We start from the raw sequence: 27032 nt of genomic DNA on the forward strand, positions 1-27032 counted from the left end.
CATCAGCGATGGTAGCTGGGTTTTGCACAGCGAGGGCATTAAACGCAACAGGCCCAATGCCTTTCAATATGTGGCGCACTTTGTCCGATTCCGGCATGGATTTATTGACACGCCGGCAGAGTGCGAGGACATCCTCGATGTATGAAGTATACGATTCACCGGGATGTTGTCGGCGAGTATCGAGTGTCCTCTTCGCGACGGCGGATCGAATGTCTGGTGTCCCAAAGACGTGCCGCAGCTGCTGCTGGAAGGTAGCCCAGTCGGGTAAGTCAACGACGTGGTTAAAATACCATGTCTTCGCGACTCCGACCAGATAAAAAGGCACGTAACGCAGTTTGGCGGCCTCGTCCCACCTATTAGCGGCACTTACGCGGCCGTAGTCATCAAGCCAGTCTTCTACGTCTTCTCCCCGAAGACCAGCGAAGAGCGGGGGTTCCCGCTGATGTCCGTGTATGTAAGTAGGAGTGGCAGCTTGCGGTGGTGCGTGGTTGATGACATCAGTGCCGGCAGGCTCGGTCTGGGACATGCTGCCTGACTGTGGGCGCAAGCGGCGGCCTGAACGAAGCTCTAGGGGCTATAGCGGGCTGCGGGAGGTCGGAGGACCGAAAATCCACCTCCACCACGTATGAAGTCTTGGTAGTCTTGGCTGCGACAGCGTTTATTTGAGGAAAGACCTCGCAAAACGAACGGGCAGAGCCAGCACACAGACGATGACGATGATGATGACCCAGAGTGGCAATGAGGGCAAAGAGACAAGCGGATGATGGTGATTGTGATTATGCAGGGATGAGGACGATGTAAGTTACAAATGCCCACAATATATATATATATATATATATATATATATATATAGATATATATGTATATAAATAAAATTTTGAGATATTTAAGAGGTCGAACAGCCATGCTTTGTTCAATCTTACGTGGAACCACCCAGGCACTGATTTTTTTATTGTCTTACATTAATGGGTAAGTTGACAATACTTGATGCTTAATTGTCATAGCTATTAGTAGTACCACCTGTATCATGTATCTGAGCTCATTAACTATGAGGGCTTGAAACAGACGGCTTTTCTATTTTACTTATTGTTGTTTTTCTTTTTCTTTTTTGAACTGTTAATTTTTTTGCTATTACTATGGGCCAGGTAATCTTAGCTATATGCAGCAACAGTATGAATAGCGGCATTGTTCTGTGACGATTTGTGCTACTATTATACTGCCATGCACTCTTCTTTTTTTTATTGCATTTCTTCACAAGGGTGCCATAGTTGGCCACTGTCGCTGCCAGTGCCCGTAACTGCTATTGCACAAAGTAAGAAAAAAAAGAAAATAATAAAAAAAAGTTCAGAATGTTACAGGGTTCGAACCTTGATGCTGTCTGTGGCAGCCCAGAATTCTACCACAAGGGCATCCTGGTTTTTGAAACTCCTGCAGACAAACTCTTTACAAACGCGTTATGTCGCGAAGAAACCGCGTTAACATCTGCAATATAGCGTGGTAGAAAAGTAAAATAACAACCACGAATCACAGAATGGGAATTCTCTAACTGGGCATCACGCACTATAAATGGCATAACGAATTGGTCGTTGAGTGCTTCCAAATCATCACAAAAGGCTCAGCCAAAAATCTTGGTCATTGGCCACCGAATAACGTAATGGGTAACTTGCAAGTGTACTTGCATTAGTAGCCCCAATACCCTTGGCATTCGGTTCTAGAAATGTTACTCTTCCAGCTTTTGCTGCGAGTGTGTTGGCATTTCCACGCAGGTCTGGCAGTTTTTTTGTTTTGGGGTGATCGGTCCTAAACCACAAAAAACTTATCATTGCTCGGCGTGCAAGTCTCCTCACAATATTGTGTAAACTGCAAGATTGACTCAAACTGTTCTGCTATTATACTCAAACTGCAGCAGCCACATGTCAATGCAGGTTAAATGCTAGAGGTACATGTTCCAGAGTTTATGCATTAGCAGTACATTCCTTCATGAAAAAAAAAAAAGAAGATATGTCAAATTTGTGCCCCACCACTGTAACAGCTTAATCAGCCAACAGTACCTGTAAATAAAAATAAAATTTTGATTGCATAGTAAAGAACACCACAGGGTCACATTTTCCAAAGCCCTGTACTTCAGCGTCCTTCACAATCACATCATGTTTTAGGACATAAAGACTGAACAATTATTATTTACATTACAGGCAGTATCCACATGCTTTTGTTAATTTGTGAGCTTACACAAGCAGCAGCAATAATCCTGGAAAGTGCAATCACTGATGTAAAGTACAAGACTTGCCCTGCCAGTGATTAGATTACTGAAAGCGGGTGCTTGCACTTGTACTTGTGCTGAAAGCCGGTGCTTGTACTAGCTGTACTTGTACTTTGAGTTACTTAGTTTTCTGGGGACAAGTCATCCCAGTAATGAGTTTTATATTTCTACCAAAATGACTGCCACTTTCTTGATAGTCACTCCCACGTCAATATAATAGGTCTGAGGCGTTTCTGGGTTGCACATGTTCTCTCGGTGAAGAAAAATTGTTTGTACATTAGATAGTACATAGACAACGAATGGTTTATACCAGCAGGTAAGAAGTATGTGAAAAGTAGTAGAAGCTTTGTGCTCTGCGTAGACCTATATACAAAATGTGCAACAAAAATGTCAGTGCCAGGGTTGTTGCTACTGTACACCAGTGATTGAGTATTCGAAAGAGGACTTTTATGGACAAAATAAAACTGCACATTGGTGTGTGTGCCATCTTGTGAAAACTTCTTACTGGAGCTCATGTGGCTAGATGGCAACCTTGCTGGCTGGACGGCAAGCTCTGCTTTTTGTATATAGGTGTTCGCTACTGCATTACTGGTGTCTGTAACAACAAATTTGCAATTGTATTGAAGTATCTTGAGATACTGTTAACAGGTATCATAAATACAATTTTCGAGGTGGTATCTTGCATCTGTATCTCCAATACTTTTTGCCCAAGTATCTTATATCATATCTTGATACAATTTCAAAGTATTTTTGTCCAGCCCTGCATGCAGCATGGCTAAAATTTGTCACTGCGGCCTGTAGGGTTTCTCAAAAACGGTAGAAATGAAAAAAAAAAAACTGCTTTCTGCACCAGCGATCATTGTGGCATTGGTGCAGTTTGCCCTCCACAGTAGTCTAGTGGTTGTGGTGCTGGATTGCTGACCTGCAGATCATTGGATCGAATTCCAGCGGTGATGGCTGCATTTTTGGTGGAGGTAAACAGGCTTGAGGCCCATGTACCTAGGTTTATGTGCATATTAAAGAGCCCCAGGTGGTTGAAATTTCCAGAACCCGCCACTACTATGTCTCTCATACAGGAGTTTTGGAATGTTGAACCCTTATAATTATTATTTTTAGTGGCTCTGTAATTTTTTCTAAGAAGATACCTCAGAGTATTGTCCAGTTATAGCAGTCTGTAAAGACTGCTATAATTTTACTTATTATATTTTCACTGGATATATTTAGTTTGGCTTCACTGGCTATAATTTCACTGGACTGGATACCTTATTGAAAGTGCACAACAGGTGTTCGACATTTACTTCAGGCCCAAAAGTTTTGTGTGGTGGTGTATAAGTCATCACAAAAAAAAGGAAAAAAACAAACTAACACGCATTTGTATCATCATTATCAGCCTTACCACGCCCACTGCAGGACAAAGGCTTCTCCCATTTTCCACCAGTTGACTTGGTCCTGTGCTTGCTGCTGCTGTTTTATACCCTAAACTTCTTAATCTAATCTGCCCACCTTACGTTCTGCCTCCCCCCTCACCCGTTTGCCTTCTCTTGGAATTTAGTCTGTTACCCTTAATGACCAGCGGTTCTCCCGCCTACACGCTATGTGCCCGGCCCATGTCTTTCTTCTTCTTGATTTCAACTATGATATCCTTAACCCCGGTTTGTTCCTTGACCCACTCTGCTCTTCTCATGTCTCTTAAGGTTACACGTATCATTTTCCTTCCCATTGCTCGCTGTGTCATCCGCAACTTAAGTTGAATGCTCTTTGTTATCCTCCAGGTTTCTGCTCCGTAAGTAAGTACCGGTATTGATAGATAGTGGCAATCTACCATTCATGTTTCGAGAATTCTTGCCAAATGTGCTCCACCTCTATATTATTCTAGTTACTTCGATTTGTGTTTCAGCTCTGTGGTTAATAAACTACCTGTCTTTGGTAGACTTACTCTTTTACAACTTCAAGTGTGCTGCTATCTCAAAGTGCTGTTCTCTTCCGAGGTTGCTGTACATTACCTTTTACTTTTGTTTTCTGCAGATTGATTTTAAGACCTACCTTACTGCTTTCCTTGTCTAATTCAGTAATCATGAATTGCACTTCGTGCCCTGGGTTACCGAGCAATGCAATATTATCGGTGAAGCGCAGGTTCCTAAGGTACTCTCCATTAACTCGTATCTCTAACTCCTCTCATTCTAGGCCTCTGAAAACTTCCTGTAAGCATGGGGTAAATATCATTGGGGAGGTGATATTCCCTTGTCTTACACCCTTGTTTATTGGTATTTTGTTGTTTTTTTTGTGGAGCACTATAGTGGCAGTTGATCCGCTGTAGATTTTTTCCAAGATGCTTCGTCAACGCCCAGATTCCGCAGTCTCTGAATGACTGCTGATATTTCTACTGAATCAAACCCCTTCTTATAATCTATGAAGGCTATGTGTAGTGGTTGGCTGTATTGTGAGCATTTCTCTATTACCTGATTGGCATAGTATGAATGTGTTCAGTTGTTGAGTAGCCTCTACAACAGTGGTTTTCAGCCATGAATGTGTCGGGGGGACCCCTTGTGGACTGGTAGAAGTGATGGGGGACCCCTTGCAGCAGAGGGGAAGGGGGGGCGCTTACGTAAATTAACACAACTGGAGCGTGAAACAGAGGCCTTTTATTGCTACCGAAAACATCAATAAACGTGCCACATTGCTTCATTTTGGACAGTTCATCAATACATGGCACAGTCACACTTAAATAAAAGTGAGGGTTTCACGGATCATAGAAATAGCTTCGCAGACCCCCTAGGGTTTGCAGACCCCCATTTGAGAACCACTGCTCTACGAAATCCTGCTTGATCTTTTGGTTGATTTAATTCTGATTTTGTCTTCATTCTGTTAGCAATTGCCTTTATAAATAGCTTGTATATGACGTAGAGAAAGCTGATTGGCCTGCAATTCTTCAATTTCTTGTCGTCTCCTTTCTTATGGATTAAGATGATGTTAGCATTCTTCCAAGATTCTGGTACCCTCCACATTGGGAGACACTTTTTAAACAGCATGTTCAGTTTTTCTAACACAATCTGTCCTCCATCTTTCAGTAGATCAGTTGTTACCTGATCCTCGTCAGCAGCTTTTCCTCTGTGTTTCCTACAAAGCTTTTCTGACTTCGTCTATCATTACTGGTGCAATGTCATCTGGGTTACGGTTAGTTCTTATATTAAGGTCATGATTGTCCCGACTGCTGTACAGATCTCTGTAAAACTCCTCCGCTACTTTAACTATCCTATCCATATTAGTAGTTGCTTTGCCTTCCTTGTCCCTTAGTGCATACATCTGATTTTTGCCTATCCCAAGTTTCCTCTTTGCCCCTTTGACGCTTCCTTCGTTCTTTAGAGCATGTTCAATTCTCTCCATATTATATTTTTTTTACATCGGATACCGTAGGCTTATTAATCAACTTCGAAAGCTCTGCCAGTTCTATATTATCTGTTGTGTTTGAGGCTTTGATGTTTCTTAATGAGGTTCTTTGTTTCCTGGGACAGCTTACTAGTGTCCTGTCTTATTACCCTACCAGCAACTTCTACTGCACACTCCGTAATGATAATCATCAGATTTTCATTCATTGCATCAACACTAAGGCCGGTTTGCTCTATAAGAGCAGAGTATCGGTTCTGAAGCGAGACTCTAAATCCCTGTACTTTCCCTCTCGGTGCTAGCTCATCGATTGGCTTCTTGCGAATCAGTTTGTCATTCATTTTTCAAGTCTAGGCAAATTCAAGACCTTACAATTCTGTGGTCACTGCATTATATCTTGCCAAGCACTTTCACATCCTGGACGATGCCTGGTTGTGCACTTACTGTATAAACCAGATTATAAGTCGAGATAATTTCAATCAAACAACGATCTAAAGTCTTGTATAGTGGTGTCTAGCAGACAGTGCACCGCTGTCTGGCAACATGTGGCTTGCATGTGCATGAGAAGCTGGACACGGCCATATTCGCATTCAAATCCAATAGCAGGTTTTTTTCTTTCTCTCTTGTCTGTTATTTTGTGTTCGTGATTTGCCTCCAATCTGTTCTAAGTTCTTGCTCCACTTCACATTGTGTTTTGTTTTTAGTGGTCTTTTTTTCGTTCACTGAATATGAGTAGTGGTACGAGAAGGCAGTACTCAGCTGCGTTAAAAATAGAGGTTGTTGAGTTCGCAGAAGCGAATGGGAATATGGCTGCTCAGTGCCGCTTTGGTGTATCAGAAAGAAACGTGCGCTATTGGAGGGTGCAGAAAGAGAAGCTGCAGGTGTGCAATCTTTGGAAAATGTCATTTCGTGGGTGAATTGCAGTTCATCCGCAGCTGAAGAATATGCTAGGGAACATTGTGTGGGAAGTTCATGCGTGCTCGCTGCCAGTGACTGTGGATATCATTCGCAAGAAAGCTGTGAAACTCGCTCGAGAAGCTGGGCTCACGAGAGAAGAGTTTCGTGACCAAACTCTTGGGTGCGTCGAACCATAAGACGCAAAGGATTTTCTTTTTGATGGCACACATCCATCTGCTAGAAGTTTCCAGATGAGTTCAAGGACAAGCTTATAAACTTTCAGGGCTTCGTGAACCGGCTTCGGGAGCAGAACAACTACATGATGGGGCAGATTGACAATGCCGATGAGACCCTCCTGTGGTTTTACGTGCCTTCATCGACCATGATCATGCAGCGTGGCTCCAAGGATATGAAGCTGTTGTCCACTGGTAATGAGCTCTCATGCTTCACCGTCATTCTGACATGCATGGCAGATGGTAGAAAGCTTCCGCCTTTCATCATTTTCAAACGTAAGACAATGCCAAAGGAAGTGTTCCCGCCCAATGTTTTCGTTTGCGTCAACAAAAAGAGATACATGGACGGGGCCATGGTGCTCGAATGGATATGGGTAGTCTGAAACCCTCAGCCAGGTGCACTGCTGCGTCTTTGCAGCATGCTGGTGTTAAATACATTTTGTGGTCACTTAACCGGCACTGTGAAGCGTGCACTGGGTGATGGAAAAACGGACCTCGCCGTGATACCAGGTCGTATGACGTCCACCCTCCAACCGATCAACCTTGTGCTAAACAAGCCGTTCAAGGACCGAGTGCTGCTGGAGTACCAAAAGTGGACGTCCGGTGACAACCCAAAGATACCAACGGGCTGCCTACAGAGGCCTCCGCTTGTGACTGTTTGTGGATGGGTACTTTCCGCCTGGCATTCTTTGCCAGATTCCATGGTGGAAAATGCTTTTAAGAAATGTTCCATCAGCAACTCGCTGTATGGCACGGAAGACAACGCACTGTGGGAGGCGGCCAGCGACACTCTCGTCTTCAGAAGACAGTGGTGCTTCGTCTGACGAATAAGATCAGTTGCGATGGTGGTGGAGGGGAGCTCTGACAATAGGGGTGCGGTGCGCCCAATTCGCAAATAAATGTCGTTCGGCAATTTTGCGTTGTTTTCTTTTTTTTTCTTTTTCGGTAACCTGAACTTGGGGAGTCGGATCTATATTCCCACTCGACCTATAGTCCAGTTTAGACGGTAGTATTGTGGGGTCTCGAAATGGAGAGCCACGCTCTTAGAGTGAACGGACACAATTGAAGCGGTCGGAATCAATCAAAACAACACACATTTATTTACCTACTTTTAGAAAGACTACATCGTCATCCGAATTAATATATAAATTGTGATCAAAATTATAAACAGCCTTACACAAAATTACACAACACTCAAAAACATTACAAACACAAGAACACACACAAGGCAGCTTCGCCAGCACTTGACTCGCCACGGGGGCCCCAGGAAGACAACCTGCGGTGCCGCGCACCGGGGTCCCACCGCGAGAAATGACCGCTCCATTCTTGGGCATTAACTAGTTTTTAGTAACCCATTACTCATCACTAGTTACCTTTTTCAGTAACTTGTAACTGTAACACTATTACTTTTTTACTGAGTTACTGTAATGAAAAATACAGTTAGTTACTTCTGTTTTTGTAAAAAATTATCCAGCAGCCACACTCATTAAAGGCCGACATTACACACTTTCTATTTTTTCAACTTTCTTCTTTACAATATCCTCTCCACCTTTCGCTTTCGACTTTCCACAGCTCCCATTGCAGTTTAAGAGCACAGGTTGCTAAGAGGTATATCTTCCCTGAAGAAGACTGAGTTCGGAGTTTGCTTGTATACTACATGTCTAAAGGTAAACATATTTGACAAGGACCTGCGCCTGGCTGGTTTGAAGTGAAGTGTGTCTGGAAGGTACGTTTATTCGTAAAATTACATGTTGTACATCAATAATGTTGCCACTGAACACCTTGCCAAGTTCACGTGCCCACCCCCACCCCCCCTCCCCGGCTTTTTTTTTGATGGGCGGGGAGGTGGGAAGGAGAATATCTCTATCCTTTTTTTCACTTGAGCTTCTATCCCTTTTCTTGGTATGCCAGGGGAGCATTAACAGCAGCGTGAAACTGCTGAAAGCCTGAAGCATTTAAAACGGGTTTGTAACTTATTGTGAAAGCTCTACTTTGAGTTAACACAACAATTATTACAAAGTAATTGATGTTGTGCCTCTTATGCAGGTGGTATTCTCAGTAGACTCTGGCAAAAAAATAATAAGTGGAGGTCAATTAGTTCATTAGTCACACATGTCCTAGCAAACATTCGTTAGGGAGCTGTGGATTGCTGTGGCAAGCCGGTGCGTCCTATCGAATGAACCACGTTTCCTGAAACCTCCCCCCACCCACACGCACACATTGTTTAGGTCAAAACTATGGCCTTGTGGAGCATCTTTCTAGAGTTTCATTACATGCAACTTTCACTGCCTGCATGCCTTTCTGCGTCTTTATTAACTAAAATGTATCATTTGTTTTGTAATTTTTATACAGTAATAGAAAAGCAATGACGTTACTTTTTTTACTGTAATTGTAACAAATTACTTTTAGAAAATCGGTAACTAGTCATATAGTGGTTTTGGGACGTTAAACCCCAGATATCAAAATCGGTAACTATAACTGTAACAGAGTTACTTTTACTGGTAACGTGCCCATGACTAGCTCCAACCGCCACGTGCCAAAAAGAGCCACTCATTTCTTTCGTGCCACCACTAAGGCTTGCCGCGAGGCATCACTGCCAGCACCAGCGCACTAACCATGATGATGACGATGATGGTAACAACTGCTCGTGACCACAGTTTCGCCTACCGCTCGATGGTTGTGACCCCTGAATTCGGCTTTTGTGCGGGACACATGTGCCACGAGGCGCGAACAGCTTTACAGGGGGTGCTAGCACCCTCACAGTGTGAAATCTAACTCACAAGAGTGGAAACTTGGGCTAGTTGGTGCGTAGTCATATTTGCAAGATGTTTCAGCGCGCGAACAAAGTAAAAAGGACAGGGTTCTGTCTACCCTGTCCTTTTTCCTTTGTTCGCGCGCTGAAACATCTTGCAAGTGTGAAATCTCTTTCGTTCTTACTTTTGCCATTAGGGCTCCTCCATGTCCATTTACGGTTCACTCGTTTTCGACAGAAGGTAATTAGGATCCATAAATTATTGCATTCTGCAAATTTTGCTAATAACTCCCTTCTGGAATTTCTAGTCTCGATGCCATAATCCCTTACTACCTGGTCTCCAGCCTGCTTCTTCCCTGCCTTGGCTTTGAAGTCACCCATCAGTATAGTATATACTGTGTTTTTACCTTACTCATTGCTGATTCGAGGTCTTGATAGAACCTTTCAAATAATACAACTAATACTGGCTGAGGCTAATCTGAAGCACACTTTAGAGAGGAATAAAATCGCAAGATTGTTTTATGTTTAATATAGTTAAAGGTCATCTTAATGGCAGTATATCCACTTATGGGCATTTCTCAATAGGTTACGATACCAGACCCCGACGTTGTTATTCAATCACTCTATATTAAATGGATATATATTAAGTATTCTTTTTTCTGCGAACGATCATGAAGTGGAATGCCCTAGATACATTCATTGTTGAAACCAACTGTATAGAATTGTTCGACTCTTTACTTGCCAGTTGATCATGTAAAGTTCTATTCTTATGCATTACATGCCTATCACCTTATATTTCAACTTGAATGGGTGGTCTGTTTTTGTTTTTGGTCTTTTTTTTTCTTTTGCTTTGTTTTATCAATATACATTGTGCTCCTGTTTTGCTTCACAAATTGCGTTAGTTCTTCGCTTTATATTGTCATTTTTTCACTACTGTTTTCTCTAAAATGTTCTATGCATCATTATTAGACTTGTGCGAATATTCGAATGCTTTAAATATTAAAATGGATAGTAGACTATACAAATTAGCTTTGATTCAAATTTTAATTATTGAATATTTTGAAGTATTCAATATGAATGAATAGGTCTATATTAATCCCCATGTAATTGCTTGTAAGGATGGTTTCACTGCAGTTTAATTGTACTAAGCAGTGAAAGCACCTATTCAAAATAAATTTGCTTTGTCGCGAAGCCCCACTCCAAATTTAAATGGGCCCTGCAACACTTTTTGAGCATAGTTAGCAATCCATAATTGAGGCTACTGAGAATATGCGAGCTAAATATAGTGCAGCACGCGACCTGGAATTCACAATAAATTATCAAAGTCAGATAAAAATTGCTGTCTTCTCTCGGCTAAGTCAGATAAAATTGCTGTCTTTGTCGGGACGAGAGAAGAGGGAATTCAATTGCAGCCTGCGATGAATCTTTGTAACTCCACTCGCACTAGACAGATTTTTAAAATTTTTGCGCCGTTTAATTCGTGAGGCACTAATCTCTTCTAGAAAGTTCATTCTATGGTTACTTGAAAAAGTGTTTCAGGGCCCCTTTAAAAGTTTGCTTTGCCGGCTAATACACTTTAATGAATAATGTTATGTATTTTACAGGTTATCACTTGCATCCTACTGAAAGTTAAATCCTGCTACTTCACAAAGTTCCGGTTTCCTTTGAATGGAAAAAAAAAATAAAGGAAGCTCTTGCATAGAGGCCATGTTTCAAAATAAATTTTTTTGTGCGCATTAGTTAGGTTATGATAAATATGTCCATTTTTCTTTATATGTGATATATTCTATTCGAATTCGATTCGAAATTATTCGACCAAAATCACTATTTGCTTCGAATTCACTTCAAGTTTGTTTCATATTTGCTTTGAACCTAAAATTCACTATTCGCACAAGCCTAGTCATTATTGATTGTAACTCCACTCTGCAACAACTCCGCTCAGAGTTAGTAGTATTGTCAAATAATAATAATTCGTCATTATGGCTGCATGTAGGTGTGTAGGCCTGTACCACCTTCATCTTGTATCCATTATTAAGTTTACAATACCTTCCACCCTTTCATTAATGCTGTAGTATTCCTTCGTCTTACCAGCTACATTTCTGTGAATAAGGAACCCTACGCCCAGTTCTCTTCTGTCAGCCAAGCCACGATAGCAAAGAACATGCCCATACTGTAGCACTGTATAGGCCTCATCTGTCGGCCTAACCTCACTGAGCCCTATTACATTCCATTTAACACCCTCTAGTTCCTTGAATAGTACGACTAGACTTTCCTCACTAGATAAGGTTCTAGCGTTAAACGTTGCCAAGTTCAGGTTCCAATGGTTGCCTGTCCAGATCCAGAGATTCTTGGCACCGTCTGCTGTCGCTGTGGTCAGTTGCTTCGCAGCCGCTGGCGACTGAGGGTCGAGGCTTAATTGGCGTATCTATGTGGGAGATAGTGACAATCCTTCTCTGGTGAGGAAGTGCGTTCCGGGGGGTGATCACCGGTGAGGCTGCACCCCAAGCCTCTTTAATCATCACGCAGAAATTTTTTTTTATTCCGGTGGGGAATGGCACAGCATCGGAATTCGAACCACGGACCTCTTGCATGCGAGGTTGATACTCTAATCGCAACACCATTGCTGCATTTTTACATGCCAAACCAAACCATGGGTGGTAGAGCAGTGTTGCATTCTCCTAGGAGAGGCTACTTGGCACTTTCAGCTGTAAGCAAAGTTCAAGGGTACATTTATTGCAATTAGAGGCACATGGTGGATTCGAGAAAGCTTGAGTCAGGTGACCAAGCAAATGAAGATCTCTTGGGGCGACTGGCAGAAGCAGAACCCAGAGATGTAGGCAAAGAAAGGCTTGTTTTAGTAGTGCTGCTCGGATATTATGACCTTGTGCTGTTTGTGGAACAACTGGTACAATTAAGTTCTGCAGTTTTCATTTGGCTTATGTATTGGTTTCTGGTTATGTTTGTTATTGTTATTGTGCTTTGCAGGCCTTTCACACTGCAGCGTACAAGGCAGAAGATCGACGTGACCTTCTGAGAGCAATCAACGAGTTCCTGGATGATAGCGTCGTTCTTCCACCCGGTGACTGGGACAGGAAGTCTCTGCTGCCTGTAGATGACCTCAAGAAGAAGTATGAGGATATCCGCAAGCGCAAGATGCAGGCAAAGAAGCCGGCTCCCCGTTAGTCTGTTTTGGAATTGCTTCAAGGCAGCAAGCACCTGTGTGAGAGTGCCTGTGTGCTAATGCTCTTGGGGGTTCGCCTACTCCTGTCGACTTCCTCCTGCAGAAGCAGAGAAACTAGCACTGTCTAAGGACATGTGGGAACTAGGTGTGCCACTCCATATACTGTGGCACTGCTTTTTGCTGTCTGCTGGGGCTCACTAAGCTGGAAGTCTTCTGCAGTCTGTGAGCTTCGTACGCATCAGTTGCAAGCAGTGAGCAAAGAATACCTATTTACGTAAACCTTGTGAAATGTTTTTATTACTAATTATTTTCTTGAGATCAAGCTTGGCTCTTGGCTTAAAATAACTTGGAGTAGGGCAAGCAGTCCTTTTGGCTTTTCACTCAGCTGAGTTTTAGTATTGTAGATAATAAAGTAATTTGAAGGGAATTATAAACAAGCACTAACACAATTTTCTTTTCTTTTGCTGTCTTACTTTTAGCTGTGGAAGACAAGGCTCCGCAGTATGATCCACTAAAGCGCAATGGCAGATTGTTTGGTGGCCTGTGCAGTGACATCAAGAATCGCTACCCTTGGTACCTCAGTGACTTCAAGGATGCCTTTAATGGCCAGTGCTTAGCTACGGCCATCTTCATTTACTTTGCTGCTTTGTCAGGAGCCGTTACTTTTGGTGGCTTGTTAGGTGAGATGCTGATAGAAAAGATTGCTTACTATTTTCCAGATATACATATGCAAACAAATGGGTCCTTTTTTTGCTGTTGTCTAAACAAATTTTACACAATAGCGTTTATCACAAACTTACTTGGAGAAGATATTTGTTTGTTGGTAGCCCTGTGGCTGCTGTAATCTTACCACTTTAAAATTCTAGTGCCCATATACAGGGTGTCCCACATGACTTTAGCCAGATTAAAAAAAAATATGCCGGAACACGTAATCATGATGCAACCAAAGGCATGTTGCTCACCATTGCCTAAAGTTAGTCAGACAATTTTTTGTGTTCTCAAATATTGTTTAATTAGATATGTTTAATTAACAAACTTTTCAAGAAACGAAGATAGATAAAAAATTTCAATGAGAAAGTTTTGTAGATCGGCTTGCAAAACCTCTGATTAGACAGTTTTGAACTTTATATCTATTAGGTATTAGTGCTTTTCTGTTAATTACAAATGCCCGTGAAATACAAAAAATACCACGTGACAAACATGCTCGTGCGCCAGTGCGCAAAATGTTTCTAGTGCTCCCCAATGTTTTGCGTACGAACGACCATAGTATTTGCCCCATTGTGCTGTCTTGGCAGGGCCACAACGATGGTGGTGGCTTTACAATGAATACGTTTTGCTATCGATCACAAAAACAATAACCGCTTTGACTGCTCATCGCTGTCATGAACCGGTGCGAGGGAAGCGTATCGTTCGTACGCCGAACGTTGGAGAGCACTAGAATCATCGTTAGCTGCAAGCTTTATTGCAGCTCGAACCAGCTGAAATACGGCCTGTTTCTAACTGGAAGCTAGTCCCTTCACATCTGAACAATCGTCACACTTCATTTTTGTAATACTTAATAATACGAGTTAGTAATATGAGTTAGTAATACAAGTCACAGTGGTACCAATGAACAGATTAAGTTTGTTCCCCTCAAGGGCATGTAGTTCTAAAGGGGCTGCTTTTCAAAAGTTCATTAAATACACCCATAATACACAAGCATAGATCTCTTACTTTTGATTAAAGATCTATTTACACTTGAAAAGGGTAATCTGCTAGTTTCGGCTTCCGCTCTAACCATTCTGGATGGAAATCCACAGGGGACCTTGATCCACACCACAGATGTCTGTATTGTCTAGGGAAGCCTAGTGATGCAGGCAACCTATAACAAAATAAAAGATTTTCTGGTCCATGCAGATCGTGACTGCAGATATCGTTAAAAAAATGCTACTTAACGCCCATTCACGGGAGGCAGTGCACGCGAGGACATTCATATCAAACGAATTAACGTTTACATCTCTACAGCGCTATTAGTTCACTCAGCAAACTAGAATTAAGCAGTGTGTTCATGCTTCATTACATAGAGACAAAGGAACATGGCTTGCAGCAACCGGTATGCATATGCGAATTCATTAACATCGCAAACACCAATGTATGGTGACAGTCAGCTTAATAGAGCACAGAAACATTCGGGATATGCACGGTTTACTTATATTTGAAATAAATATGCAACTTGCCTGCATGGAAGATCGATCGCTGAGATACACGGAGGGCCTCAATGTGCACTTACGAAATCAAGACACCGCATAGCACAGCATCAAAAACAGCTCAAATAGGCTGATATTCACTTGTTACAATATCCACAGATGAAACTGACCCAAAAGTAAACTATTACATGGTAATGTCACTCAGACTTCAGAGGAAACTTGCAACTAACACACCGAACATACAAATGCAAAGGCAGACAAGTCACGACAAGAGCACATGTGTTGTACTAAACTACAGCGCTAAGACGTCATAATAATTTATGCTTTATGTAGGACTGCTATTTTTTATGCTTTTACCTGTAAATAAATAATATAACTTTTTTATTGTGCAGTATTTGTATTATTAAGTAGGTAACTATTCAGTATTAGTTTGAGAAAACGTCAATAATAGATACGAGACTAATGCTACTGAGGAGTCAACGAGTATGGCGGCAAATTCAATGCTTGGCAATGCTGGGCGCCGTTCAAGACGTAGAAAATGCGGCATTCTTTATGGCGGCGTTAGCCTCTCTAGCAGCGTGGTAGCAGATGAGAGCAAGCTTACTGTGGTGTGATCGTAACAGAGATTGGGGAATATGGTCAAAACAAAAACTCTCTTTTCCACTAGCAATCAAGCCAATACAGAAAACCAGCAAGCACCCTACTGGTACCAGTACAGCCAGCAGGCAGTTTACTGGTCTCAGTAAAGAACCAGTAGGCACCCTGCTGGAACCAGCAGAAAACCAATGGCCACACTACTGGAACCAGTACAACCAGTGGGCAGCTTGCTGGGATCATCAGCAAGCCAGTTGGAACCCTGTTAAAACCAGTTGAAAAGCAGTAGGCACAATGTTGGAACCAGTACAACCAGCAAGAAACCAGCAGCTTAAGTGCTGGTTCCATTAAAAACCAGCAACTCCTATCGGAAAACCAGCAGAAGTTGCAGAAGTTTAATATTTTCTAATATCATGCTGAACCTGTGCTGGCACAAGTGTCTGCACTTGTCACTTTGATCAAAAATTTCCAAATGTCATGCCAAAGAGGTTTTTGAAATCTATTCATGGAATGTAAGGTATTCATAGAATGTGAGCCTACTTTTTTCCTTCTACAGAATGGGGAGCCTTCTGTGTCTTTGCAGGAAATAATACTACAAAAGTTGAGCTTTTTGAACACGCATCAGAACGTCGAACGTCTTGATGGGATAGCTCATCAAACACACACAAGGCAGGCAAAAGCTTAGGACCATCTTGTGCTAGCCTATCAAGATGTTCAGCCAATACCAAATAGCCAAAATGTTGGTTATTCTGTAGTTTTAAATCACTTTCTATAGTTGGTTTTGGTATCAAGATTTAGACCACTGTGGCAGAAAAGCATAATTAAAGGTGTGCTGACATATTTTCTGTGACCATTTTTTGCATATTTTCTACTACCATTTCCTGTATTTAATAAAGCTTGTTGAGACCACAAAATTGTAGAAAAAAAATGCTAGATCACAGGGGCCCAGAATAATATAACAGCTCTGCCACCACCATTTTATTATTTGTCTCCTGAAGGTCATACTGTCATGCCATCATGGCGGTGGCATGAGAGCTACACATTGGGATGTTTCAATGCTCGCTTTGGTTAGCTCAGAATCGTATACACTCATAAATTAACCCTCAAAATGAGTAGCATCGCGAGAGGCAAATAAGCAAGTTAGAGTAAATGTCACTGTGATGTGATTTCATTTCGCAGCATAATCTGAGAAATGAAACTGAAATAGACAGAGATAGATATGCTATGAAATTATTTGAATTACTCCCAAGGTTTCACAGTATTTGTTAACATTCAAGAAGTCTCAGAATTTTTATTTAAAATTAGAAAAAAGGAAATAAAAATTGTTGCCAGTATCTCTTTCAGCACAATATTGAAAATTATATTTTTGCTTTGTTACTTGGATTTGAGGTGCATGTTAAATAGTCTCATGAGATCGTAATACATTTATTGTCTCCCATTAGCTGTTCCTCATAATTGTATTTTTCTGTTGGCTTATAAATTCTAGAATTTAATTGAATTTAAATTAGAAGTCATCAACAGAGTTCGAATGAGGCAAGCCTTGGGCTGAAGCCAACATTATTGACAAGGTGACTGTGCCTTTGTCAAGACCCTCTGGCATGCTCACTTTTTGAAATTTTGGCTTTGAATCGGCTTGATTTATTGGCCCATTGTTCATTCTGTCTCTTTAACAGGATTAGCCCTTTCTACAATAGACTTTGCTAGTTGCACCATACATAACAAAATGACCAAGTTATGTATTGGACCTGAAAGCTGCAACCACTGTTACAACACTGCATTTTTGATGCTCAAAGAGCTGAAATGCAAAAGCTGTTGAAGGAAGGATCTCACTTAATTTGTTGACGAGTAATGTATGTGCAACGTGAAAGTCAACAAAGGACAGAAAGGAATGATGGAGACAGGCGCTGTACTGTAAATTTTCTTGCTTTATCTATTTTCACACTGTGCACATAATCATGAGATACCAACTGGTCCAGACCATACTGCTAAGACAGAAAAAGAAGTAATATATGGAAGGCCAGAACAATTCCCCTTTATGTTCACTAATTGCTGTATATTGTTCTTGATTGCTATGTTTTTAAGCCTTTTAAGCCTAAAACTTCATCAAGGGCCAAATCCTCTGACTGCTTAAAACGCGTGCAGCGATGTAGCTTTTTCCACGAGTTTCATTTTTTATTTGGTTTTAGAAATGTTCCAGTTCACAAGGCAAATAATTTTTTGTCTGCAGAATATAATCTGCAGGAAATTCTAATGTGCTGTAGGCTTTGTAAGATAACATCATTATTTCCTGGCATTTGAACATGACCCACTTCATTGGTAGCCGATTCAATGCAGTAGTACATGTGAAATGTTTGTGAAGTGTTGTTTGCCAGATTATCTCAAGTAGTGCTTATTAAGATTGTGTAACCTCATTTGTATATGCCTATAGCATTTTCCTAAACCCTATATTTTTGTTTTTACAGGGGATAAAACCAACAATCTCATTGGAGTGTCTGAGACTCTTGTGGCCACCTGTGCTACAGGCATCATGTTTGCATTGTTGTCCGGGCAACCACTGGTTATAATAGGTGTTACAGGACCAGTGCTATTATTTGATGAATTGTTATATTCAGTAAGTACAATAATATGCTATATATAAGCGACAATGTTCTAATTGTCACAACTAAAGTTTATTTGTGATGATTTGTAGTGTTTTGTTTTTGACAAATGTGTGCATTATTTGGTCTGTTTTCCAGTTTTGTCAAGAAAATGATGTGGAATTCCTTGCCATACGGGTCTGGATAGGAATGTGGATAGCTATACTGGCAACCTTGGTTGTTGCATTTGAGGGAAGTGCACTCGTTCGTTTCTTCACAAGGTTCACGCAAGAGATATTTGCATCACTCATCTCACTGTTGTATATATACGAATCATTTTATAAGTTATACTTGGTGAGTACTTAATTCATGATCTCATTGTTGGCAGTGTTGTGGGCATGTGTGCATGGGCACAGGCATACATACTCACTATTACAATAGCTAAAAAAATTATTTTTAATAGTGAGAAACAAGTGTGTAGTATGTCACAAAGTTTATTCAATATAATATTATATGGCTCTTCATTTTAGTGTAGTATTACAACACGACAAGCAGCCTGCAGTGCATACCTATTGGGAATGCCATACGGTCATTTATTGATTTATTTTAATAAAATGCTCTGGTGTAAGCTGCAAGCAGAACTTAGGAATCCGAGAAAAAACTGTGCATTTCGCAACAGTGTTATGGTAACACGCTTCTACTGACTTAAACACAGTCATAAGCAGTTTTCAGCTGTGATAAGACACTAAGCAAAAGTGTCTCGCTTTGTGAATGTTTTGCTGATAATTTGCTGGGTGACCCTGTTGTGTCTGCACAGCAGAGCAGGGTGTCTTGCCTGGCAAATCAAAAGATAGCAAGTGAACATTCTGACAGCTACCATAAAATTCAGAGATAGTGTACCCCCCCCCCCCCCCCCCCCACATTGAAAGATTACCTACAAGATTTACGAGGAGAGACCCTTGCTATGTCGCAGATAAAAATTCAAGGTGGTACTAGAAGAGCTTCTAAGAATAAATAATGCATACCCTTGCTTCTAATGTAATGCTTTATTGAATATGCACTCATTAAATGGTTTTATTCACCACTGAAGGGTGAAAAAAATGGAAAATTGTTGGTTGGAAGGAGGGAGCTTGCGCGGTCATTGGTGCTTATTTCAAATCTTCTGAGAAAGGAAGGGTGGGTGCTTGTTCTGGTTTTTATGGTAGAGATTTGCATGATTTTGCCTCAGATATAACCAGACAGGATGTAGTGTAGAAAGTCACTGTAGTTGTCGGCACTGGCTTGATGTCACTATATATGTGGAGCCACCCATTGCATCATGGCTATATGTCTGGCATGGACAAAAATTTTGGCTACTTGAGAACTTTAGCAAAAAGTAGTAAGTTTAGTTTGTTTAAATTTATTAAACCTCTGCTTAATGGGGTAAATGGCTGGTATGTCCAAAGGGCTAGCACAAATTGAAATAGAAGTTCTGAATTGGTACACGATGAAAATGACCATATCGCCGTCTTGGGCTTCGCGGCTTCTCTGCGTACTGGCCGCCATCTCGTTACGGCCAGAGACCACGCGACATCGAGAAATACCTCTCCCAGCAGCATGCACCACTGTCTGCCAGGCACCAGTCACGCTTGCCGTCACCGAGGCGATTTTCATCAACGCCCTAACTGTATTCTACTGCACGATCTCCCAGCCCCCGCCGGGAAAACTAGCCGAAGCGACCTCTGGGGGCGGGGTCGCTGAACGTCGAAGCACTGAAGACCTCCTATTGATGCAGAACTATACAGAATCTGGTCCGACATCACCTGCTGCTGCAATGGATAGCCGGCTTTCACTCGACATAGCAGTGACAATTGATGGTTGTGCAGTTAATGCGTTAGTGGACACCGGCGCAGACTATTTCATACTGAGCGGGAAACTGACAACGCAGCTGAAGAAAGTAATCATGCCGTGGCATAACTCGCAGATTGGGACAGCTGGTGGCCATGTCGTTACTCCACTGGGCGCCTGCACTACTAGAGTATAGATTCAAGGGTATACATTTGTAGCAAGCTGCCTTGTTCGACGTGAATGCTCCCGTGACATCATTCTGGGAGTTGACTTTCTACTGAAAAATCGAGCTATCGTTAATCTGCAAGAGCGCAACATCACGTTCCCAGCCCAGCGAGCAATCAACGTGCAGGATGACGGAAGGCGTGTCGACGTACTCCGTATTTTTGAACAGAGCGTGACGCATCCTCCATGAGAAAGTGTTCTAGTCGACATAACATGCTATGGTTTGAGCGATGGCAATGTGGGGGCCGAGACAAATTTAGAACACCTCATGCAGCAAGGCATGTGTGTAGCTAGAAGCGTAATACACCTTCGTGATGGCCAATCCGAAGTGCTCGTTACCAACTTTAGCAACGAGCATCGACACTTTTTTCGTGGCACTTCGATAGCGTTTGCCCACGAAGTAGCAAACGTCACCAACTGTCTCACGTCAGAACTAGTGGATACCGCAGACACGTCAATTAGTAATATTGACATCAATCCTGATCTGTCCACCGATAGCCAGACTGCGCTGCGAGGGCTCTTGTTCGAGTTCAGGTCTTGCTTTGCAAGTTGCTCAAAGATCCGCCAGACGTTCATCACTAAACACAGGATTATCACGTACGAGGATGCACGCCCGATAAACCAGCACCCCTACCGCATGTTGGCTAAAGAACGTGAAGCGATACGTATGCAAGTCCGTGAGATGCTTGACAATAGCATTATCGAACCATCCAACAGCTCGTGGTCATCTCCAGTCGTGCTTGTCAAAAAGAAGGACGAGTCGCTACGCTTCTGCGTCGTCTACCGAAAGCTTAACAATGTGACCAAAAAGGATGTGTACCCGCTGCCACGTATCGATGATTTGCTGGATATACTTCATTGTGCCCGTTATTTCACTTCTCTCGATCTCAAAAGTGGGTACTGGCAAATCGAGGTAGATCAGCGAGACCGCGAGAAAACAGCCTTCGTGACTCCAGACAGCCTATACCAGTTTCGAGTACTCCCTTTTGGCCTGTGTTCGGCGTCGGCAACTTTTCAGCGAATGATGGACACTGTCCTCACAGGGCTCAAGTGGCAGACTTGTCTTGTCTACCTTGATGATGTGGTGGTCTTCTCTGCCACGTTCGAGCAGCACCTTCACTGCCTGCACAGCGTGCTGGAGGCTATCCGATCTGTGGACCTCACACTAAAGCCACAGAAGTGCCACTTCGGCTATGAAGAACTCAAATTTTTTGGACATGTAGTTAGCGCCGAAGGAGTCCGGCCCAATCCGTACAAGCTTGCCGTTGTTGCCGAATTACCAGCTCCTGTCGACAAGAAAGTCGTCCGGCGCTTACTTGGTTTGTGCGCCTACTATCGCCGGTTCATTCGCGGTTTTTCAGATAGCAGAACCTCTGACTCGTCTCACGAGGGACGACATGCCGTTTGTTTGGGAAAACGATCAACAAGCCACTTTTGATGAACTGCGACAGCGCATGCAATCAGCGGCTGTTCTCGCTCATTTCGACGATGATGCTGACACGGAGGTCCATACTGACGCTAGTAACATTGGGCTCGGTGCAGTGCTCGTTCAGCGTCAAGAGGACATCGAAAGAGTGATAGCCTACGCCAGCCGCTCTCTATCCCGTGCCGAGGCGAATTATTCCACTACGGAGAAAGAGTACCTCGCAGTCGTGTGGGCAATCACTAAGTTTCGCCCGTACTTTTATGGTCGTCCCTTCAAGATAGTGACGGACCACCACGCCCTCTGTTGGTTGGCAAGCCTGCGCGACCCTTCAGAATGGCTAGCATGGTAAAGCTTGCGGCTGCAGGAGTTTGACGTCACCATTGTCCATAAGTCCAACCGTAAGCATGAAGACGCTGACACACTGTCACGTGCACCCCTTCATGTCATCAGTCAGGAAGTAGAGGAAGACGAAGGCTTCCTGGGCGCCATTAGCTCATCAGACTTGAGCAAATGGCAGCAAAATGACGCAGAGATTCGTCCAATCATCGATTATTTAGAGGGCCATGGCGCAATTATACCACGCCATTTATCCCGCTTGTTGATGTCGTTCTTCCTTCGAGATAGTGTGCTGTACAAGAAGAACGCTCGTTTGAACAACGGTGCTTCCCTCCTGGTGGTTCCTCGAGACATGCGAGACGACGTCCTTTTCGCTTGCCTTGACGAACCCACATCCTGTCATCTGGGCTACTCACGGACACTTGCCAGAGTGAACGAGAGGTACTATTGGCCAGGACTTTCGGCAAGCATCAAGAAGTATGTCAAGAGCTGTCAGGAATGTCAGCGCCGAAAGCAACCAACTGTTAAACCAGCTGGTTTGCTTCAGCCCATTGCACGTCGTTCGACCAAATCGACATGGACAGTCTTGGGCCATTTTCCCTGTCTGCGGACAGCAACAAATGGGTGTTCGTCGCGACCGACTATTTGACACGCTACGCTGAGACGCAGGCAATTCCACGAGCCACGGCTTCTGAGGTAGCACAATTTTACATGCGCCACATTGTGTTACGACACGGGGCTCCTTCTAGTATAATAATGAACAGAGGGATGGCATTCACAGTGCAGCTTAAAGACGAAGTTTTCAAACTGAGCGCCCCGCCACGGTGGTCTAGTGGCTAAGGTACTCGACTGCTGACCAGCAGGTCGCGAGATCAAATCCCGGCTGCGGCGGCTGCATTTCCGATGGAGGCGGAAATGTTGTAGGCCCGTGTACCCAGATTTGGGTGCACGTTAAAGAACCCCAGGTGGTCAAAATTTCCGGAGCCCTCCACTACGGCATCTCTCATAATCATATGGTGGTTTTGAGACGTTAAACCCTAAATATCAATCACGTAGCAATTATCAGATCTCATCACGATGGTGAACGTCAAATTTATTTATTTTTTACTTTTTATAGTAATGGACTATTCTACTGAAACTTTCAGCTGTTCTAATGATTGAAATGCCCTAATGAAGTGGCTTGGTATCATTACATCGAAGCATGCGGTCTATTAAAACAGTCTACTTTTTTTTCCCTTGTTGTCGAGACAATGTGTAAAAGATAGTTTACAAATTCAAACAAAATCTAGTGGTGTCATTGACTTACTTTGTGCTGTTGATGATATTGACTTACCTTTTTGCTCTTGATGATATCATTAGCCCAAAATAATTTGGTGAAGCACTTTGGCATTGGTCATCAAAAAAAATTGCATGATAGTTGGCAATGGCTTTGTAAACAAAGCTCGTGGAATTGTTGCATGCAGAGTGTACACCCCAGTCACTGTGTAGCAATAACTATAAAAGAAATAAATTATTGTACTATTGGTCTATGGGAAGGCCGAGTGCATACATCAGTTTGAGAATATAGTTTCAAGTATGTGCACGACAAGTAGAAGCTGAGGACCATTCTTAATTCTGATTACTTATCTAGGCCTAAGCTCTATGAGACTCCTCACAAAACATCTGGGAGGGTTTTCATTGGTTAATGTATCACAACTGCTGGCAACAGCATTGAAACTATTCTCGCTTTCAACAAGGTGCATGGCCCAATCGCAAGTGAACATTCTCAAGACTATTCGGCAAATGATCAAAATCCAACATAGTGATATGGTTGCATGAGATTGACTGCTGTAGACAGTTAATGGCTAATAGAGCCACAGTAGATATGACAAATTTTGTCTAAATGTTTGCTAGGGGTAGTTTGATTGATTGATATGTGAGGTTTAACGTCCCAAAACCACCCTATGATTATGAGAGACGTCGTAGTGGAGGGCTCCAGAAATTTCGACCACCTGGGGTTCTTTAACGTGCACCCAAATCTGAGAACACGGGCGTACAACATTTCCGCCTCTATCGGAAACGCAGCCGCCACAGCCGGGATTTGTTCCCGCGACCTGCGGGTCAGCAGCCGAATACCTTAGTCACTAGACCACCGTGGCGGGGCTGCTAGGGGTACTTTAACACAGCTACTTTTGTCATCAGGATAAATGTGCATTTGGCAGCCTGAAGTAGAACATGCCATTCTTGCAATGTTGCACCAATTTGTGCAGTATGGTGTTAGACATTTTGTAGAAAACGAAGTGAAATTGTTTGAAGTGATTTAAGCTGTGGCTTTTATTCGAGTATAGTTGTCACCTTTCTCAAATGCTTTTGATTGTCAAGCTGATTTACCTGTATTTTATGTCACCTTACTGCTTTAATCTTAAAGAAACAGATAAAATAAGGATACTGAAATTAAAAGTGCCCAGTGAGCTTAAAGGTTGTGGAGAGAACTAAAAAAGCAAATACATATGACTTTGAATTAGCAACTAAACATTTTATCATGTTATGATGCTGGAGAATTCGGCCACTGAGGCAGCAACTAAAAGGTTGAGCTCTTTTCGGCAGAACCTTTGCCCTAAAAACGAAGTAACGCACGTAATACAGAAGAGAGCAAGGAGCTTGGTTTGTTGGTCGTCGATAATCTGCTATGCTGGTGATGTGCATTGGCATTTATACATTCCAGTGTTATCACTGGAGCCCTCGTAAGTTTCAGAATGAATTAAACCACTTCTATCATTCGTGTTATCTGATTACAACATGTTAAAACTCAAGAAGGTTTCTCTACATCCAGGAATGCCCTATGCTCAGTGATAACATGTGTGAGAATTAGGCAGTAAAAGCCAGTCACAGTAAAAAGAAAAACAAGTTAATGTGTAAATATAGTGTATTATGCACACCCTGATGCATGGGCATAAAATGACGCAGTAGAACCAGATACGTGCATGTTGTACTGTAACATGCAATTGTATAGCACCGTGCACGTTGTGGCCAAGCTGTACGAAGACCTATACTACATCTGCAGAACATTAATTTCATGGTAATTTATTACAAAGGCCTCTTGATTTTTTCCTTACAGATCTTTGTTACTCACCCTCTCCTTAAAGCAAGTGACTACTGTGATAGCTCCGTTGATGCCTACCTTCCAAACAACATATCTGCTTCAAATTGGACTAACATGTCTACCGCAAGCTGGACTTCCATGTCTCCTGAAAACTGGAGTGATGTGCCCACTGCTAACTGGAGTCGAGAGGCCTATCTGGAATTTCAAACTACCGAACTAACTCGTCAGCCAAACACTGCACTGCTGTCATTGATATTGATGTTCTCTACATTCTTTTTGGCGGATTTTCTGAGGAAGTTTCGCAACAGCAGTTTTCTTGGGAGAAACGTAAGTGTTCTTACAAAGTGGGAAAAAGCTGTTTATTGAGGTAAACTCTAATTCTTTTTTTCTTTATTTTTCTTGCAGGCAAGAAGGGCTCTTGGAGACTTTGGTATTCCTATTGCCATTATTGCAATTGTTACTTTGGACTTTTTTGTTCCAAACACGTACTCTCAAGTAAGAATTGAAATTGTATCCTAATATTTACTAATTATTTACATTACGTTTTCAATTCTCAAGCGTGAGTTGCATTTTTCATTGTACAGTATGGTCCACTGTTAGGCAGAACACGCAAACGCGTTGCCGGTGACCCGCGTGATGCGAACTGGTGGCGAGATTCGTTAATGTCGCGCATGTGTATAATAGGGCAAAGGCGATGCTTGTCGGATTTCGTCTAGTACTCTCCGCCCCTGCGCTTGCTGAGCACTTTCGTTTTTCCGCGGCGCGATTCACGCCGCCGCCAGTCTGCCGCCTCCCTGTCAGGTAATCAGCAGGTACAAAAAAGGTGCAGCGTATTTCTCGCTGTGGTTTCTTAGCCCTTCTGATACAATGCGATTCACGCCCACTGCCACCGATTTTAATTAATGGTGATAAATAATGAAAAGCCATGCATTTAATTTACAAGCACATTAATAAATGCTTAATAATAATAATAATAAATGAAGGCATTTTCACCTGGCAGAACAGCGATATTGTTACGATGGGGCGTGTTTATTGAAGAGCGAATGGCGAAGAGTAGCCGCGCCGACACCGAGCTGCTTCCAAACAGACCACTTCGTTTTTCTCTTCATCTCTTCACACGTTGCCGCTTCAGCATAACACTCCTCCTTTCCCAGATGAAGCCCCATGGGCGAGCATCAGTCACGAGGATGAAAGTGCTTTAGGGGGGCGACGTGAACAAGCTGTCTCTGCCTAGAACGGTAGCTGCGAGATACAAGCCGAGCGATTGAATATGTCACATCACTTAGGCAATCAACAATGACAAAAGGACAGGTGTAACGAGCCAGGAACTTCTGGTACAGACCATGCTTTCGAAAGGGTGTCCGTAGCCATACTTCTTCTCCTTTTTCGTACGACACATTCTTGTCCTGTGAATCATAGGCGAACTTTGAGCGGTCTTGGGTTGCCAAAGTACGGAGCTGAGCTAGGTGACATGCTTCCTTTGCGCGGCAGGGAGTCTGGGTAATGGAAGAGTCCTCGTGCACATGAAAAGGCAGAATGGTGTCAAGAAAGTGGCGGGGTGGTCTGACATAAAGAAGATAAAATGGACTGTAGCCAGAGGTTTCGTGCGTTGCCATGTTATAAGCGTAGGTGATAAATGGGAAGATGTCATCCCAGTTCTTGTGCCTGAAGTCAATGTACATTGAAAGCATGTTGGTAAGTGGTGCGCTTGACGAGACCATTTGTCTGCGGGTGTCATGGGGCCGAGTGGCGAAACTGGCAAGCACAGAGACGCAAAAGTTCTTCTACAACATCGGCTACGAATTGTCGACCACGATCACTCGGAATAATCCGAGGCGGTCCATGGCACAGTATCACAGAAGAGAGGAGGAACCTCGATACATCGATGGACGTGGCTGTTGGTAGCGCTTTGGTTTCCACATAACAAGTCATGTGGTCAATGCAGACTATGATCCAACGGTTGTTGTTCAATGAGCGCAGAAATGGACCGAGAAGATCCACTCCAACCATTTCCAAAGAAGACGAGGGTGACATCAAGGGGTGGAGGAGACCAACCGGGATATTATTTGGTCG

At 42.8% G+C, this 27032-nt stretch overlaps 1 protein-coding gene across 7 annotated transcripts in view; it reads left to right on the top strand.

Annotated features, from left to right (window-relative positions):
- The window catches only part of Ae2 (anion exchange protein Ae2), a 289588-nt gene that overhangs the window by 227549 nt on the left and 35007 nt on the right, over nt 1-27032 (top strand). For all 7 annotated transcript variants that reach the window (XM_075881985.1, XM_075881984.1, XM_075881990.1 and 4 more), the window contains 6 exons: nt 12512-12704; nt 13187-13387; nt 17950-18098; nt 18223-18417; nt 24975-25286; nt 25365-25454. In XM_075881985.1, coding sequence (XP_075738100.1) covers nt 12512-12704; nt 13187-13387; nt 17950-18098; nt 18223-18417; nt 24975-25286; nt 25365-25454 — 1140 coding nt within the window. The remainder of the gene's footprint in view (nt 1-12511; nt 12705-13186; nt 13388-17949; nt 18099-18222; nt 18418-24974; nt 25287-25364; nt 25455-27032) is intronic.

The sequence above is a fragment of the Rhipicephalus microplus genome, chromosome X (assembly GCF_043290135.1).
Source record: "Rhipicephalus microplus isolate Deutch F79 chromosome X, USDA_Rmic, whole genome shotgun sequence".
Lineage (NCBI taxonomy): Eukaryota > Metazoa > Arthropoda > Arachnida > Ixodida > Ixodidae > Rhipicephalus > Rhipicephalus microplus.